This window comes from Bufo gargarizans, chromosome 8 (genome assembly GCF_014858855.1).
Source record: "Bufo gargarizans isolate SCDJY-AF-19 chromosome 8, ASM1485885v1, whole genome shotgun sequence".
In the NCBI taxonomy this organism is placed as follows: domain Eukaryota; kingdom Metazoa; phylum Chordata; class Amphibia; order Anura; family Bufonidae; genus Bufo; species Bufo gargarizans.
In genome coordinates, this window is record NC_058087.1 from 63,342,195 (window position 1) to 63,361,943 (window position 19,749).

The window sequence follows — 19,749 nt, forward strand, 5'->3', positions numbered from 1 at the left end:
AAATGTTAATTATATGAAATGTGTTCTGCTCTAGAAGGCATAATGACTTAAAAGGGGTTTTCTGCTACTTAAGCATTGATGTCCTATTCTCATAATCATGCAGCTTATCAGCAGGAATCCCCACCCATCCAAAAATTTTAACCCCTCTTCAGCACAGTGATGCCAGATTAAATACATGTGCTGAAGTATGTATGTGCTGAAGTATGTATGTGCTGAAGTATGTATGTATGCATGTATGTATGTATAGCTGTGCCTGTATAAACAAAGAAGTGGTTGTGTCCCTCCATTCTGTGGATAGGTAGGGATCCAAGGGAAGATGCTTTAACACGTACTAGCATTAAACAAGACATACGTTAACCATTACGTACTATTTGTACCTTATTGTGCTGATCACTGGTGATACTTTGGGATTGCACCCCATGGGTCAAGCACCGACATCCTATTCTAAGGATAGGCCATAAACATTTAAAGGGAATATCCCATAATTAAGTAAAAAAAAAAAAAAAAATCAGACATCATGTAGTACATGACAATCTCTTTCCAACAACGCTACCCCCATAGAGAAGTTTAAAGGCTCCAAGTGCTCTACTAGATTTATATTAAGCTGGTAGTGTCCTTTCTGCTGCAGCTCTCTCCTTATCACAGCTCAGGAGGCAATCGAAGGATGAAATTTAGCAGGACAAAGAAATAATATAAAAAATAAAAAAAAACTGCAGGTGGCGCTATACGGATACAATTTATTGAATAACTCAGTGTCTACACAATTTTTTTTTATTATATGCAAAATTATTCAGATCCAGGTGCTGGTTTAAAAATAGCAGAATATTTTTTGTAGGACGACCCCTTTAAGTATGTGTCCAATTCAAGACATCCCGTCATAGCATACTTGGCAGGATAATTCTGACAAATAAGCATTCAAGACCGTCCCTTGTCCTGAATGCTCAGTGCAGCTTGCAATGTATTTTTTCAGTGACCTCTGGCAGCTGGACTCAGACGTGGCAACATTACAAAGACACTACATTAGAAGAGGCACTCATTCTCCATCAAAGCAACCACTGCGGTATAAAGAAACTCGTAGCGCTGAAGTAAATTACAGGTAATGGAATCAGATAATCATTACAGGGCTGTTCAATGAACTGGAAATGTGCATTCCAAGAACGCTCAACAAAACTCATCTCTCCTCAAGCCTCAATTTGCTTATCTATCTCACGAGGAAGAAGACCTATTTGTTTTGTCAATTTCCAGACAAAGCACCGAAACTTGATGCGTTTCATTTTCTTGGTTAGTTATATTTTTTGCGAAGAAAAAAAAAAAAGAAATATACATACAATTTTTTCGGGAGAGATTTGGCAATAAGAGGCTTGTCATACTAAGCCGATAAAAAAAAAAAAATAATAATTCCCATCACCGAACACTTCATCTACCATTTGAGTTCCACAGAATGACCTGCTTGCCCGTATGACGGAGATGGTACTTTAGCAAGGTCAAAGATAGGAATAATGAAAGCCACATATGCTGGAGGGACCCAAGTGCTCTCCAAAACTCTTAATCAGCCGTATATTGTAGAGTTTCTACTCTACACTGAAGACATATTTATCTCACCAGTCATTACACAGAATTGCTGTATCCAAGAAGGAGGCTTCTCACTGTTCATTACCTCTAGAGACTACAAAGGACATGACAGGGGTTAGACTCCATTTCACCTTGTGACAAAAAAAGATGTGCACTGATTAAAAAGGATTCCAAGAGTCATAAAAATTGATAAAAACAAGACAATTATTAGCACTGCAATATAATATATTAAATTATTATATAATAATGTAGTGTAATGTGCCCAGTTTTCGCCAAACTATGTCAAAAACGACCCATTTTAGATGTTGAAAGCTATCGGTATCAAACAATGGAGGCTTTCACTAATTTTTTGTGTTACGTATTAAATTTGCACTTTTTTGATGCCTCAAGGTCTTTAAAGGGGCTCTCCAAGAATAGAAAAAGATGCTTGCCTTCTTACAAAAGGAGCCAAGATGCAATACCAGATACAACCCATGGACTGGAGCCGTTTTTTTTTTTTTATAATGCAGCCATGTTTTTCTAATCCCAGACAATTTTATACTGAGCGAAGGTTACCTCCAAAAATGTGGATAAGTTAAACATCCATCTTTTCTGGTGAGAACACCTTTAGGGTCCATTCACACGTCCGCAAATTCATTCCGCATTTTGAGGAACGGAATTGCAGACCTATTCATTTCTATGTGCGGCCCGGATCCGGAATTGCAGACCCACACTTCCAGGTCCGCAATTCCGATCCCGAAAAAAAATAGAACATGTCCTATTCTTGTCCACAATAGCAGACAGAAATAGGCATATTCTATTAGTGCTGGCAATGTGCGGTCCGCAAAATGCGAAACGCACATTGCCGCTGTCCGTGTTTTGCGGATCCGCAAAACACACACGGATGTGCGAATGGACCCCAAGTCATACCATGCTAGTCATGCTATGACTAAGGGTGTTCTCACCAGAAAAGCATAAGCTATTGTGTTTTTTATCTTTTTTGCTATGTTCTGAGATTTAATAAAGATTTTTGTATTTTTGAACGAGGGCTGAACTTATCTACGTTTTTTGCCAATAATCTCATACACCTTATTGTCTATTGCAGGCATGCTCAACCTGCGGCCCTCCAGCTGTTGCAAAACTACAACTCCCAGCATGCCCGAACAGCCTACAGCTAACAGCCTATAGCATGGCATTGTGGGAGTTGTAGTTTTACAACAGCTGGAGGGCCGCAGGTTGAGCATGCCTGCTCTATTCATACACTGGACCCAGATGGCTCCTATAAAATGATACTATACTGTTCTTGGGTGCCTTTCAACAAAAGACAGCAAATATTTTTTAATTTCCATGTCAGTATCCATATTTAAAAAAAAAAAATCCATAAAATTCTGCAGTTCACGCACTGGCCACTTCTTGGTCCGTATGGATCACTTTACTGCAGTTATCTGCTTATCTGTCATTCTAATCCTGCCAGTCATGATATCACCTTTGTGTATAGATAAGGTAAAACACACCATTTACAATAGGCGATTGCCAAAACGTATCTATTCCTTGCTTGCACAATCACCTCTGCCCAGGTGACAGAGCATGCCTAGAAAATTCCCTCATAGAAATCAATGAGTTCCCCTCCAGACCATTGGGTCTATGGCCCATGGGGCTGCTTTCAAACAATTGTTTTAAATGCTTTCTAAATGCTGTTAAGATGGCTCAGGCAAGATGGCCGCCCCATAATCATGTTCAGGAAAACAGAATAAAAAAAAATAATAATCTGTAATCAAAAATTAAAGACAGATTAGAAATAAATGATTTACATTTTTGGCAACACATTTCCTAATCTAAAATCAGGGTCTTTGGTTTCTATGAGTAAAGGCTTTGATCAGTCGCAGTAAGTAAAGATATCCCCAAAAGGTGGATGGGACTTTCCATTAAAATAACACAGCAACCTGGTAATGGCTTTTTCTAAATCTGTAGGTCTAAAACGTATCTAATTAATGGCAGACATTCTAAATAATCCTGGTAAAATGTATTTTAATCAGAGTCTCTTTATACCTCCGATTCCACTGAGCAAAGAATGAAACATGCCTGACCAGTGAAAAACACTTTCATCCCAGGCATCGCCATCAATCATGATGACAAATCTTTTTGGCCTCCTCTCCTCTCTTTTTCTTAGACAATTACACAGAAGTGTGTTCTCTTCAATAAGGGATGATAGAATCACACCTACACCGCTATCTTTTGTGAGAAAGAAGTTGTTCGTCACCTAATTGGATTGCACCTGGCACTCTCCAGGCTTATTTTAGAATGCCCAAAGCAGGTGCTGCGGTATTATTTAAAGACATGTAATGAAACACTTCTACATGTATTGTCCTACAGTTGGCTTATCTCATCCTGTGCAGGCAGAACATCACACAGTGTGGTGCGTTACACAGAGCAGAAGCAAATGACAGTCAAAAGTCATCCAAAAGTCAAAGACCATTCAAGGTACAGCTGCCAAATTCTAGCGAGTAAATCGATAAAATAATAACAGAGGCTAGCGAAACAAAATCCCAAAAGTATATAAACAATTTAACTGGGAAAGCAAGAAGTACAAAAGGGAAGCAATGTTCTGACAAGTCAGTGCCTGCAGGTGGGCTGTAAGCAATGTGCCAATAATGACAAATGACCAAAGGGTCACTAACTTTTCAAAAAACTTTTGATATGTCAGACATATAAAAGTTTAGATCAGTAGGGGTCTGAGCACCAAGACCCTCACGATCCCAAGAACGTGGGGAGAGAAGACTCCGTATAGTGCTGTCTCTCTCCTCATTGCACAAGACCGGCTATGGACCCCTCTAGAGCCCATGCTCAGTAGCTAGGAGAGAGAGAGAGAGAGAGAGAGAGAGACAGAGACACACACATGTGCAAGCTGCTCCCCCCTCCTTCTAAGGACTGTGGGGGTCTCAGCACTCAGATCCCCACCAATCTAAAACATTTGTCATGTCTTAGTGACCATATAAAGGTCCATTCCATGAGATTTAAAAAGGTTTGAACATAGTAGCATATTCAGTAAAGCTGAAAATCTACACAGTTTAGAGGAAGGCAAAAAAAAATATATATATATAAAAATGAGGGAAAAGCTTATTGTCCTCATCTTAGAGGAAAACATTCCATCCAGACTCTATTTTCAACAATCAGAATATCTCCTGAGATTAAACACATCTCCAGAAATCTAGTAACCAGGGCCGTCTTTAACAAGAGGCAAAAGGGGCAGCTGCCCCGGGCCCAGTTGCTCCTCGGGGCCCAAGGCAGCTGCCTCTTGAGCCCTGCTAGCCACTGCCCCGGGTGTCAGGCTGTCAGCTACACAGGGGGTGCTGCCATGCCATGCCTGCCAGCACTCCAGGCAGCGTACTGTGAGAGCTGTGATTCTCCAGGACCTTAGATGACATCATCACCATGTGACCAGTAACCTAGCAATATTACTGGTCACATGGCTATGAGGTCATCAAGGTCCTTTCTACCAGGAGTGTTGCTGTAGAAGTTTGCCTTAACTGTAGAGCTTTTTTTGTGAAGATTACATCAGAAAAAGGTGACACAGGCTGTTATGCTAATAAACTGTAAACTACTGTACAGTGGGGTGCTGTATAGTGTGGGGGCCTGTGTACTGTGGGTGCTGTATATTGTGGAGTGCTATACTGCTGTACTGTATAGTGGGGGGGCTGTATACTGTATACTGTGGGTGCTGTATATTGTGGAGTGCTATACTGCTGTACTGTATAGTGGGGGGGCTGTATACTGTACTGTGGGTGCTGTATATTGTGGAGTGCTATACTGCTGTACTGTATACTGTGGGGGGCTGTATACTGTAGGTGCTGTAAATTGTGGAGTGCTATACTGCTGTACTGTATAGTGTGGGGGCTGTATACTGTAGGTGCTGTATATTGTGGAGTGCTATACTGCTGTACTGTATACTGTGGGGCCCTGTATACTGTGGGTGCTGTATATTGTGGAGTGCTAGACTGCTGTACTGTATACTGTGGGGGGCTGTATATTGTGGAGTGCTATACTACTGTACTGTATAGTGTGGGGGGCTGTATAGTGTGGGGTGCTGTATCGTGTATAGTTTGGAGTGCTGTATCGTGTATAGTTTGGAGTGCTGTATACGGTGATGTGCTATACTGCTCTACTGTATACTGTGAGGTGCTGTATACTGTGGGGTGCTATACTGCTCTACTATATACTGTGGGGTACTGTATATTGTGGGGTGCTTTACTGCATGGTGCTGCATACTATAGGGTGCTATACTGCATACTGTGGGTTGCTATATACTATAGGGTGCTATATGGCATACTGTGGGGTGCTGGGGTGCACTGTAACACTAGGGTAAGCCGAGCCCTGGTCTCCTTCCTGCAGAGCGGTGGCCACTTCCAGCCTGAGCCCAGCTGCCCAGAGCACTGATCCTGAGCCGCTGGAGTCTTCAGAACTGGAAGTATTTACAGTCATTCACTGTACTCTACCAGATGTGTGGATTTTGTGTGTGTGTTGTGGTGGAGGGCGTGATTGCCTGCTAAGGTGTGGGAAGGCGGGATCCAGGGGGCCCAAGTACATTTTTGCCCAGGGTCCAATCAATATTGAAGACGGCCCTGCTAGTAACTGTAACTTGTAATACGATTACACTCAAGAAATGAATCTAGGTCACTTGTGAACTCTAAAAGAGTTCATCATCACCACCACCTCCTCTGGAAGAGACTTCCACAGCGTCAATGCTCTTACAGTAAAGAACCCACTTCTGTGTTTGTGTAGAAACCTTCCTTCCTCTAGACGTAGAGGATGTCCCCTCGTCACAGTCCTGGGTATACATAAAGCATGGGAGGGATCACTGTACTGACCTTTAATTTATTTATACATGGTCATAAGGTCTCCCCTCAGCCATCTTTATATTTTCTAAACTAAATAATCCTAATCTTTCTTGGTGTTGAAGGGGGAAGGCAATTTTTTAAACTACAAACTGTATTATCCTTTAGGGATTTTACCAGTTTTACCAAGAAATTACATTTTGCTATTAAACTTAAATAAGTACCGCAGTATTATGTCCCATTAAAATGGTCGCTAGTTGTGAGCAGCATTTAGTAGGAACACTGTATGTAATAAAAGAAATGAAATATTAATGAACCTTCCCATTTTCCTTGCAGCAACTTATTAAAAAACGAGAGAAATCAGTGTGCATCAACACTTTTATTGAAATTTTGCTGTAATCACTTCATTAAAATTATTGCTGTGCGGTTCCCTTTTTAAAAGTCCAGCGCGATACATAAAAGTCGTGTAACTTATACAACGCAACCCTGTCAGCTGGAAGATACAAGAGAACTCACTCAGCTAACAGAAGGCAATGATATACGGTTGATTTCGTTTTTCTAAAGAAACAAAATGACATATTGATTATACTAAAGAGATTACAATCTATTCATAACCGTTACTAAAACGTAATACGTTTTGGCTTTAGATTCGCAAAACCAGTCAATAATTGGGTAATTAATCCTATAGCGATATTTAATAGCCACATGAAAGGCTGCAATTTATGTTTCTATTCTTATTCAATAGGTCCCAGAGGAGATGCACGACAAGAAATATCGATCGATTCTCTGTTCGTCTTGCTTACGTTTTTCCTATCTTAGTCGACAATTTTTCTATCTTCTAGTCTTCCTGCAATAGGCAAAGCTAGATTGAGAAAAGGATTCCATTGAGAAAGTCTTGACAATTCCAGGCTTTATTTTCTCAGCGATTTCCTGTGACCTAGCTTCTTACCTACAAAATTGTATAAACAGGGAAAGAGTTTACAAACTGTATATACTCGAATAAAAAAAGAAAATAAAAAACTTTTCCCCCATTTATACAATTCTAAGTATTCTACTGAAACGTCCCTAAGGTGGTTCCTGGCATTCCTATGGTTTTTAATAGATATGCTCAAGTAGTTTCTTACCTGATATGTACATCATGCTCTCTATGTTCTTTTTCAATTTGGACTCTCCAGACGCGTTTTTACAATGTAAAATAACCCCTCTGGTTGGTTTTACATCCTACATGTAGCACTTCCTGTTGCTGTATCCAACCAAACCCATGATGCACTTCTCCTTTCTCTGCCACAGCTCCAGCACTGCCCCTAACACCACCCAGCTAGTTTATAGCTCCTCCCACCCCGCTAGTTACATAGACACTGCCCATGTTGCAGCTTTGAAAAGCCCATGAACACTGGTGTAACTAGAAATGACTGGGTCCCAAAGCACATTTTTGAATGGGCCCCCTCCCCCATGCAACCCCCAATCTTGTGGCCAATCAAGATCACTCTCTCAGACCAGGCCTGGCAGCCGCTCCATCTATTTCCTACACATATATCGTGCATGTCATGTGACTGTATATACGGTCACTATATATATTGTCATTTGTATTATGCTGTAGGGGGGACCCTAAAAAAATCTTTTAGTCCTCCTTTGTGGGCCCCTTCTGAGTTTGGGCCCCATAGCAGCTGCTTTCCCTACTTCCAATATAGCCATGCCCCTGCCCATGAACACAAACTTTGCAGGAAATAAGAAAGCTGTGTGGACATGGTCACAGAACGGAATATAGGAGCAATCAAGATGAAAAACACATTGCAAAAGGATCCCTTGAATTCAGTTCTACCAAGTGCCAGCCAACACATTCAGGTGGAGAATGCCTGGTGATCTGATCCCTCCATTCAATTCTATAGGCGTTAAAGAGATCATCATTAACCCCCAGAGGTGGGGTCCCAAAGGTGAAAGCCTCAACCTAGACATTTATGGTACATCTTGTGGATATGCCATACATTTCTAAGAGGATAAAACCCTTCTAATTTACCAGATACTGGCAATTGTAAAATGAACAGCACTTCACTGGTGGAAATATTTGATTCATCAGTATATTATTTTTTATCTGAATGCACCATTAATTCCAGGGAACTGTACATCAAGAGGGGGTTTCACATACATAATATAAAAACACAATATACACAAAAACATATAAAACAAAAACGGATAAAACATAAAACTATTAACAGACTGGTAAAGAGCGGCAGAGGACCCTATCGCGAGAGCTTACAAACTACAAGGGAAGCATAAAAAGCTGCTTATGTGGCTGTGTGATGGTAGGGGTTCAGGTTACTTTAGAAGGTTTGGATGTTGGGGAGAGCCTGATGTGCTGCAGTAGCAAGTTCCAGAGTAGTATATTGGACAACTAGGGTGTACCCCAATAACTGACAACTCTTCGGACCATGACAAAGACTGCCTCCAGTGATTTTGACCATTTACAATCATACTGACAGACTAAAAATAAAAACAATAAGAAAACATCTACATAGGACGGGATATGCTGTACATCTTTCTGCAGCAAAATCATAGCATTTAACGCTAGAAGCAAAGCGGATGAGATTTTAAAAGTGTTGTCCAGCCAGATATATTGGTGACCTATTTGTCAGGATAGGTCATCAATATTTGATCGACGGGAGTCCAACACCCCTGCCGGTCAGCTGTTTTGAATAGGAGGTGACGCTCCCTGCGCCCACCGCTTCCTGTATATTATGCTGCACTTTGTCTCAGAAGTGCAGTGTAATACAAGTACTTGCTCCATTATAGAGCAGACGTTGATTCATTTAAATACTTTCATTTTAATGTTGTATCTGTGCAGCATAAAAAAAAAAAAAGGTATGGGCTCAGTGGATCCAAAGTTATTTTTGCCCAAAGTCACGATAGACTTCGGTTAATTCCTACAACTTTGCATATCTGCGTATTGAAAAACAATTTAAACTAGCAATCCAAACTGACCTTTGGTACTGGCTGGTACCCCTCAGTACCAACGTCCACTTCGGATTCCTATTTTAAATTGCCATTTTAAAATTTCAACACGCAGATATGCATACAGTAGGAATTAACCAAAGTCTCACGCGGGCTCCACAAAGCCAATTTATTTTAATGTTGTACGGATACAGCAGTAAAATGTTAGTATTTGAACATATCAATATATGGCTGGACAACCCCTTTAAGAAGTCTTCTCCATGCACTGTGAAAAATTATACAGTGTAAATTGACCTGAGGTTTGGACTTCACAATGCACAGAGATAAATCTGTGCCAAATTAGCAGCACAAGTTGCAGGAAATCTGCAGCAGAAATTCCATCCCTGTGGCTGTACCCTAGTAGTTATATTCACAGCTATTTTGTGTGAGGTCTTGGCTCCAATTCTAGAGTGATGAACTCATAACGAGCAACAACTGATGATATCACAGGTGATGACATCATAACGCGAGTAGGTAGCGAGCAGAAGGGTTACAATGGGAGTTGGACCCCGAGACTAAACAACTGTGTGGAGAAAGACGGATGGCCCATCCTGGGAAGGTGGGGAAGGTTGATTTATTCTGGAGATTCAAAAGAGGCATACCCATAAAATAAGTGTAAAGGGGTAGTTTACTTTCCATTTGCTTGTATGACCTTTTTCAGTGCTGCAAATGTTATAATTATCTATGTAATGGCTACATAAATAAGAAACCAAAAAAAGTCTCAAGACAAATAATTATTAATCTTTGTCGCTCGTCCAGAGCCCAGAGGAAGTATTCCAGTATAAAACAGATGACACTTGTGGCCACAAGGGCAAACCAAAATGCTCTTAATTCTGAGAGCTTCATAGTAAAAGCATTCTAAATGAACTGAATTAATAATGGTTTGCAACATCATCTTAAAGCTATAATTCTTGACTGTTTAGAAGTATCTGAGAACAGGCTGTAATCTCTCCTATTACATTTCTAAGCGAATGCAGCTTGGAAGCAACAGTGAATCACCATAATGAACCTATTAACACATTCCCGAACCATTAATTATTGATTTATTTGTAATTATCCCTCAGAATAGTCTTGTTCATTACTTCTCCTGAGTACATACAAATTATTTTCTGCCTAAAGAATTCTGTGTAAGTCTTTTATATCACTGGTGGATTATTCCAAATGTAATCTATTTTATTCTTACGCTCATTTATCTAACCGTAAGGAGAAGGCCATCTTTTGTGTACATCTTGTGTCTGACTTAGGGTAATAATAGAGTAGAGCAAACAAAACCTAAACCACACAAATCTGTCTATATGAACAAACAAAAAAACTTAACAAAAATCAGTTTGGTTAGTCTTTTACATTGGAGACTACCTGGATATTGGTGACTGGCACACTAATGTTGGCCTCCATGGAGGTCATGCCACAGGGTGAGGTAAGAACTGCTACTTTCGATGGCAAATATGAGGTAAGATGCAGTCGCACACAAGTGACCATTAAATCAGCATACATTCAACCAGCTTATTTGCACTGTAGAACTGGACCAATGGACTGCTAAAGCGTTTGTAGGGCATGCAAAAGGTAAACAGACGTTGAGGTCCGGTAGGAAGGAACGTTTCTGGCAATGGCCAAATATTATGGAATGTGTATTTCTGCATTTACGAAAAATAAGGCAATGACTTCAAGGCGAAGCTTTACTTTACCAATTCTCTCTACGAAATACCAATTGTTGGATATACAGTACCGTGGATGATCTTGATCTACACAATAATTGTCAACAAAACTGATTCTGTTTAAAGAGGATCTGCTTAGGGTCTCTGAAGGAGAATCTATTTGTTCTTTAATAGAGAATGAAGTAGCAGTCAATGAATGGCCGGCCGCATGCTACATGCAAACCAGTGTGTTCCTCTGTTAGACCAAAGCATAAAGATGGAATCATAGTGAAATAAACAGATGCTGTGATGAGATATTTCAAAAGAAAAATAGTGGAGAGGATTCCTTGCTCTGTAGACTGCATGTTCATGTCAAATGCTCTCCAACTGCAATAGGCACATGACGATGTAATTCAACCACCAATGTATCTGCATTTATAAGTAAGTGATGAGGAACAATGACAAATATAACACAGGTGATGATTCTCTGAGGGTCCTACCTTAGGATGTGCCTTTTCGATTTGTTTATTTGGGTCTTTCTCCGCATTATATAAAGCTACCCCTTCCTGTAACAGTTCTTTCTCTCGAGCCTCCCGAATTGACTTTTGAGTAGGACCATCATCTTTCTTGGATTTAACGTCATCTACAAAGCAGAATTGCGTTATAAAAGGTCATTCTATTATATATAGTTTTTTGAAGGATATATATTTGTTGAAACTTACTATTTTAATCTTGCAACAATGTTAGAGAGGGGTAACAAAACCAAAAAAAAGTATTAAAAAAAAAACCCACAGTATAAAATGAGAAGCAGAAAACAAAGACTATGGCTTCTGAAGTGTACTTTGACTTATCTTAACAAGGTTTTCTGAGATTTTGATACTGATGACCTATCTGATCAGAGGAGGTCTGACACCAGGGACCCCTGCTGATCAGCTGTTTGAGAAGGCAAATGAATGGGACTGAGCACGAAACCAAGCACAGCCGCTATACAATATACGGCACTGTGCTTGGTGAGCTTAGAGAATGGAACGGTGCTCACAGGGGCGCCAGTGACTTCTCAAACAGCTGGTCGACAGGGGTCCTGGGTGTCATACACACACCGATCAGGTACTAATGACCTATCCTGGGGATATCCGTATCAAAATCTTGGAAAACCCCTTTAACTAGATTACTGAATTAAAAAAATAATAACTTTAGCAAACATAGGATACAGCCTTTAAAAAAAATGGTGGCAATGAGCAGATATATTGGCCTGTGGGGCGAAAAACTGCTGTAATAAAAATGTAGCGGTGTTGCTAAAAGACACCAGTGTGGTCCGGGTAGTAGCCATAGCAAAAAACGTGCTGTTCGCTTTAAGATGGATTCCCCTACCCCAGGGAAAGTCTGTAGTCACACAGATGTCCTGAACTCTCCTCTAAGGAGGGGTTCACACTAATTTGAGGTTTCAGACTGTCTGAAAACTTCACCAAAACCTCCTCCAAAAAACTCACAGTGAACCTACCCTTAATGATCAGGCACATGAATCACTCCAGCCAAATCACAGAAAGAAAAGAGCAGCCATACAGTTACAGCTGCACAGACCTCTCCATCCTTTCAATCATCTCTATGATCAGTGCAGGGAGGAAACGCGTCAGCTCTTTGCAGTGGAGGCACTAGAAGGTAATGTGAGACAGAGCAGTCTTTGCGGTGGGGAGCAGTTTGTGTGGAGCAGGGGAACAGTCTGTGAGAAAGGGAAAAAAGGAGAAGACTGTGTGTGGGGAGGGATAACGCGAAGACTGTGTGTGGGGAGGGATAACGCGAAGACTGTGTGTGGGGAGGGATAACGCGAAGACCGTGTGTGGGGAGGGATAAAGAGAAGACTGTGTGTGGGGAGGGATAAAGAGAAGACTGTGTGTGGGGAGGGATAAAGAGAAGACTGTGTGTGGGGAGGGATAAAGAGAAGACTGTGTGTGGGGAGGGATAAAGAGAAGACTGTGTGTGGGGAGGGATAAAGAGAAGACTGTGTGTGGGGAGGGATAAAGAGAAGACTGTGTGTGGGGAGGGATAAAGAGAAGACTGTGTGTGGGGAGGGATAAAGAGAAGACTGTGTGTGGGGAGGGATAAAGAGAAGACTGTGTGTGGGGAGGGATAAAGAGAAGACTGTGTGTGGGGAGGGATAAAGAGAAGACTGTGTGTGGGGAGGGATAAAGAGAAGACTGTGTGTGGGGAGGGATAAAGAGAAGACTGTGTGTGGGGAGGGATAAAGAGAAGACTGTGTGTGGGGAGGGATAAAGAGAAGACTGTGTGTGGGGAGGGATAAAGAGAAGACTGTGTGTGGGGAGGGATAAAGAGAAGACTGTGTGTGGGGAGGGATAAAGAGAAGACTGTGTGTGGGGAGGGATAAAGAGAAGACTGTGTGTGGGGAGGGATAAAGAGAAGACTGTGTGTGGGGAGGGATAAAGAGAAGACTGTGTGTGGGGAGGGATAAAGAGAAGACTGTGTGTGGGAGGGATAAAGAGAAGACTGTGTGTGGGGAGGGATAAAGAGAAGACTGTGTGTGGGGAGGGATAAAGAGAAGACTGTGTGTGGGGAGGGATAAAGAGAAGACTGTGTGTGGGGAGGGATAAAGAGAAGACTGTGTGTGGGGAGGGATAAAGAGAAGACTGTGTGTGGGGAGGGATAAAGAGAAGACTGTGTGTGGGGAGGGATAAAGAGAAGACTGTGTGTGGGGAGGGATAAAGAGAAGACTGTGTGTGGGGAGGGATAAAGAGAAGACTGTGTGTGGGGAGGGATAAAGAGAAGACTGTGTGTGGGGAGGGATAAAGAGAAGACTGTGTGTGGGGAGGGATAAAGAGAAGACTGTGTGTGGGGAGGGATAAAGAGAAGACTGTGTGTGGGGAGGGATAAAGAGAAGACTGTGTGTGGGGAGGGATAAAGAGAAGACTGTGTGTGGGGAGGGATAAAGAGAAGACTGTGTGTGGGGAGGGATAAAGAGAAGACTGTGTGTGGGGAGGGATAAAGAGAAGACTGTGTGGGGAGGCATGACGAGAAGACTGTGTGGGGAGGCATGACGAGAAGACTGTATGTGGGGAGGCATAACGAGAAGACTGTATGTGGGGAGGCATAACGAGAAGACTGTATGTGGGGAGGCATAACGAGAAGACTGTATGTGGGGAGGCATAACGAGAAGACTGTATGTGGGGAGGCATAACGAGAAGACTGTATGTGGGGAGGCATAACGAGAAGACTGTATGTGGGGAGGCATAACGAGAAGACTGTATGTGGGGAGGCATAACGAGAAGACTGTATGTGGGGAGGCATAACGAGAAGACTGTATGTGGGGAGGCATAACGAGAAGACTGTATGTGGGGAGGCATAACGAGAAGACTGTATGTGGGGAGGCATAACGAGAAGACTGTGTGTGGGGAGGCATAAAGAGAAGAATGTGTAACACAGGGGCCCATGTCGAGCAGCCTGTGATGGGTACATGGGGAGCAGTCTGTGAAAGAGAGGACATGTAAAGCCCCCTGTACAAATGTCCCTATGATTTTCATACTAATTTTCCTTCAAGTTATAGCTTTTCAAAACAGTCTACAATAAGTGAAGTGAATGGAGCAGTGCCTGCCCATTCTGATGGGGAGGGCTGGAAAAGGAGCGGGTATTAAACGGGCTATGTACAGTAAGTATTGAGAGTTTTCTGAGATTTTGGAACTTCTGACCTGTCTTGAGGACAGGTCATCAGTATTTGATCAGTGGGGGTCTGACACCTGGGACCCCCCGCTGATCAGCTGTTTAAGAAGGCACCAGCGCTCACAGTATCGGCGCGGCCTTCTCTCTGCTCACCAAGCGCAGTGCCGTACATTGCTCAGCATCATTCACTTCAATGAGGCTGAGCTGCGACTAGGCCCTGTGACCGATGGACGTGGCTGCAGCGCTACTGCAAGCACCAGTGCCTTCTCGAATACCTAATCCGAGGGGGGGGGGGGTTCTGGGTGTCTGACTCCCACCGATAAAATACTGATTACCTATCCCAGTTGAAAAAAAAAAAAAACTCTGAAAACCCCCCCTTAATGCTTTACTTTTTTTTTTTTTTTTTACCCGACGACTTTCTAATACCCTAGAAGGAAGAGCCAGTCAGGGCACTGGATAGGATGTACACCCAGGACATTTGATCTTCATCCCCTGGGGGGGCTTTTTATTGAATATAAAGCATGTCTGTTACATAAGCATCCTACACTAAATATCCATCACTGAAACAAACCAGCTGAACAGTACAGGACCATCCAATGTGCAAGATTTAAATTTTTTTACTTGTGCCTTCACAACATTAAGAATTAGTAGTCTCCTAGCTTGATCACTGTAATCATTGTCAGCTATTGCTCAGTGTGAATCCGTACGTGCAACTGTTTGTACAGACAAAACTGTATCTGGCAAACAGCAATAACTCTAATAAAGCGATAGAAAGCCCGGGGCATTTAGGAGTAAATTTCTGCTATAAAGAGTGTAGCAGTCTCCGTAGGAGAAATTACTAAGCGGTGAAGACTGAGCATTGATAAGCAAACCGTTGGTATAGTACAGGATAGTATGGGCTCTGAATCAAGGCAGCAAGAAAGTACAGATGTAAAATATTAATAAGGGATCATTGCAATTCTCTTCAGGAACATCATGCCAATATTGTAGTTAACCATTCTGGTAAACACAGGCACTGGAAGGAAAACCCTACGTACAGTTAGAACATTCAAAATGTGCCTTTCTATTTCAGGCATGTGACTATTTTCTAATGAAATATTGCATTCTCCTATACATCACAGGGATCAACTGAGGTTACAAGCGTGTCCATCATTACCTTTCCTCTGAACATGTCCTGGTAGGTGTATCACAAGATGTCCAGCTTTTTAAAACATGATTTTGTGTCCCAAGATGTCCATCCTATAGGTTGCTATACTGTATTGAATTGGTTTTTATGAGAAACTGAGGTTATTAACCAAAATCGAGCTCAGGTAAGCATGGGCACATCTGTATATGTAGGTACTATTGGGCTTAACAGAGCAGTGTGCCACTTGTCTCACTACAACGCGTATTGAATGCGGTGTGCTAATAAGCTTCTTGGTAGTACTATATTGGAGGTCTGGTCAGTTTGCTCTTACATGTGCAACTGTATTAGATTAGGTAGACAGACCCCCCCTCCTCCCCCATTATAGTCATTAGGGCCTGTTGGGTGTCATTGGTGTTTGCCCTGTAATGGATCTGGCACTGCTGTCTGTTCCTATAACAGAACAAGAATATGACTGTAGATGTGAACAAAGCCCAACGGTTACAGTAATATAACAGATATGGAATACCAAATAATACTTTTTTTTTTTTTTTTTTTTTTTTTAACTTTAAATATTTTATTAATTATAATACAAAAAAATACAGATCAATACAACATTTGTAGTACTATAAAATCCACAAGTCCGTCTATTCCAACCCTGAGCATACTCGGCAATAATTACATAAAGACAAATGCCCATAACCATATGAGTATTGAAAATCAAATGGAGATCCCACCCTCTGGGGGAGAGGCCAGAATCCCCCAGCATCCATCATTTAATGCCTGAGGGACCTGCCATCCCCCAGCATCTCTACAGCTTCTGCAATACTCCAGAACAACTGCACATTCTTTGCCGATACAGACAAGTAGAAAAGACCGGACTTATGAGATCTTCCCCATCCCGCCCCCCAAACCCCCCACCTTGCAGGAAAAAAAAAAAAAAAAAAAAAAAAAAAAAAAAATAATAATAATTCCCAATTAATTATCCGTGTCCCAATCTTCCCACAGCTGACTCCACTTTGCGCAGGATCCTCTTTGTTTGTACAGAATCCTCTCATAGTTTCTCACTTTCTCAACCAGACCCAGCCAATTACTGCAGTCTGGAGTAGAAGAGCAAAACCATGATCTGGAGATGAGAAGCCTAGCCAAAAACATCACCTTGATCAACAAACAGCGTTTTATAGGCTGGTAATCCACCTCCGATAGGTCTCCCAGGACCCATATCCTGGGAGACAAAGGAACCACAATACCGAGTTTACGAGCCAGATTGGATTGGACCTGTCTCCAATAGCTGCTCACCATTGGGCAGTCCCAAAACAGATGTAAGTGATCTGCCTCGGAGTCACCACAGCGTGGGCAGTCAGAGGAGGCTCTAAGTCCCCTCCTATATAACCATACAGGTGTCACATAGATTTTATGCATAATATTAAATTGTACAACCGTGTGATTAAAATTATGTGAAACCAACTTTAAACTTTCCCCTATATTCTCCCAATTTGGAGGGCCCACCTCTGAGAGCAAAGAAGACCAGGATTTCTGTCCTGGAGAGAGAACATCTAAAAAAAAATTCTTCATTAAGTGACTATAACAATGTGATATTTTAATTCTCGTGACAGTTTTCTTACAAATTAAATCGTGTAAAAATTCAGGAGTGTCTATAATAAAGACGTGACTATTCGTAGTGCTAGAGAGTGCTGACCTCAATTGAAAATATGCATACCAAGCCACCTCATCTAAATTTGCCCTTTGCTTTAGTTCCTTAAGGGGCAGGATTTGTCCATCACTAACCACTTGATGTAAATACTGAATATTTTTGGTCCTCCAGTACTGGCTACAGCTCAGATCTCTCAGGTTCATAAGCTTTGAATTATGCCACAATGGGGTACAAACGAGTGATGCCTTGACTCCGCACCAACTCCTTATGGCCGCCCAAGTCTTTGTAGCCATTCTGCAGAAAAGTGTATAACCACCCAGTATGTTTAATAAGTAGTCAGATTCCAATACGGTAAAAAAATCCGAAAAACCTGAGTCCTTCACCACTCTGCTGCAGAAATGGCTATTTTCCCAATCATTGAAAAGGCAGAGTTGGGAAGCCACAAAGTAGCCCTTAAAATAGGGGAGGTTAAGACCTCCCCGATTATAGGGCATAGAAAAATAAAGTGCCTTCAGTCTCACGCGCTTCCTCCCCCATACTAAGTCGTTAAGCATCCGCTCTATCAATCTAAAGTATTTATCTGCAATCCAAACAGGTGAGTTACGCAGGACGTAAAGAACCTGGGGAAGCACTACCATTTTTATTAAGGAAATTCTGTCCGCTCTTGCAAACAGAATTTTTTGCCATATCTTAATTTTAGCCCTCAGTTTTATCAGCAAAGGGATCAAATTGAGTTGTAAATATTCCTGTGGTTTAGCAGAAACTATTATCCCCAGGTACTTTATTGAGTCCGAGATCGTTAACTGGTTATCCCATTCGCCCCGCAACTCGTCTATAGGGAGAAGAACGGTCTTGTCCCAGTTGATCTCCAGACCAGATGGATCAGAAAAGAGACCAACCAGGTCCATTATACGAGGGAGAGTGGTATCTGTTTGGTGAATAAAGAGCAGAATATCGTCTGCATAGAGGGATACCCGATCGTGCTTCCCCATTATACCGAAGCCGACCACCTTCGGATCCTGCCTTATACTAGCCGCTAGGGGTTCGATGTAAATGTTAAATAAAAGGGGGGAGAGGGGACAGCCTTGACGGGTACCTCTTTCTAGAGCGAAGCTCTCTGTCGTCATATCATTGATCCTAATCCTAGCTACTGGAGAGTTATATAATAGCTGAACCATCGCCATAAATCTTGGGCCAAAGCCCATTTTTTTCATCACCTCCCAGAGGAAAGTCCACTCCACCCTGTCGAAGGCTTTAGTAGCGTCCAGCGACAGGATGGAGCGAGTGCCACACTCCGGGGACTGAATATTCATAAATAGCCTATGGAGATTATGCTGGGTGCCTCTTTTTGGCATAAAGCCATTTTGATCTGGATGAATGATAGTAGATATTACTCGCGAAAGCCTCCTAGCCAAAACTTTTGATAGTAACTTAACATCAGTATTTAATAAGGAGATTGGCCTGTAGGAGCTCAATTCTGCCGGGTCCTTATCCTTTTTTGGGATTAAAACAATGAGAGCCTCCATCATAGAGCATGGTAGTCCCCCTCCCTTTAATGCCTGAGTAAAAACCTCTAGCATCTGAGGGAGAGTCACCTCACTGTACTTGCGATAAACCTCATATGGAAGGCCATCCAGTCCTGGCGATGAGTTCCCCGAGATAGACCCCAGGGCCTCCTGCAGCTCCGAGAGAGACAACTCCTCTTCCAGACATTCTATTTGAGCTTTATTTAAAGTAGAGAGAGGAATTTTCTCCAAGAACCGCATCGCCAGTTCGGATGACAAACCAGGTGAGGATCTATATATCTGAGTAAAGTATTGTAAAAAAGTATCTCTCACTCCTTCTAAATCTGTTATAATTACCCCCTCTGTGTTGCGAATCAAAGTAATAGATTGTTTTTTCTTATCTTGTTGTGTAATAATTCTGGCTAAGAGCTTACCAGGGCGTCCAGACTCTGAAAAATATTTAATCCCCTTAAAAAATACTCTATGGTTTGCTTTCTCAGTTACATATTTCTCCAGAGAACAACTGGCCTTCTGAAGCTCTTCCCTGTTGTGCTCAGTGGGTTGACTGATAAATCGCTCAGTTGTAAGTGCGACAGTCTTGACCAGTTCCTCCTCTTTTTTCCTAAATGTTCTCAAATAATACTTCATTGTTATCATGTCTTTAATCTGTTCCACCCATAAAATGGCTTTCATGATGAAGAGTACATTTAATTTTGCATACATAATAGATTAGTATGAACATGATAACTGGCTTAATATGAAAAGGGAAAATGTAGAAGAAAAATGTCATTGT

General features: G+C 41.8%; 1 protein-coding gene across 1 annotated transcript in view; it reads right to left on the reverse strand.

Moving 5' to 3' along the window:
- SPAG16 (sperm associated antigen 16) overlaps window positions 1-19,749 on the reverse strand; it is a 1,034,764-nt gene that overhangs the window by 914,458 nt on the left and 100,557 nt on the right. The window contains exon 9 of the mRNA XM_044304163.1: window positions 11,506-11,648. Coding sequence (XP_044160098.1) covers window positions 11,506-11,648 — 143 coding nt within the window. The remainder of the gene's footprint in view (window positions 1-11,505; window positions 11,649-19,749) is intronic.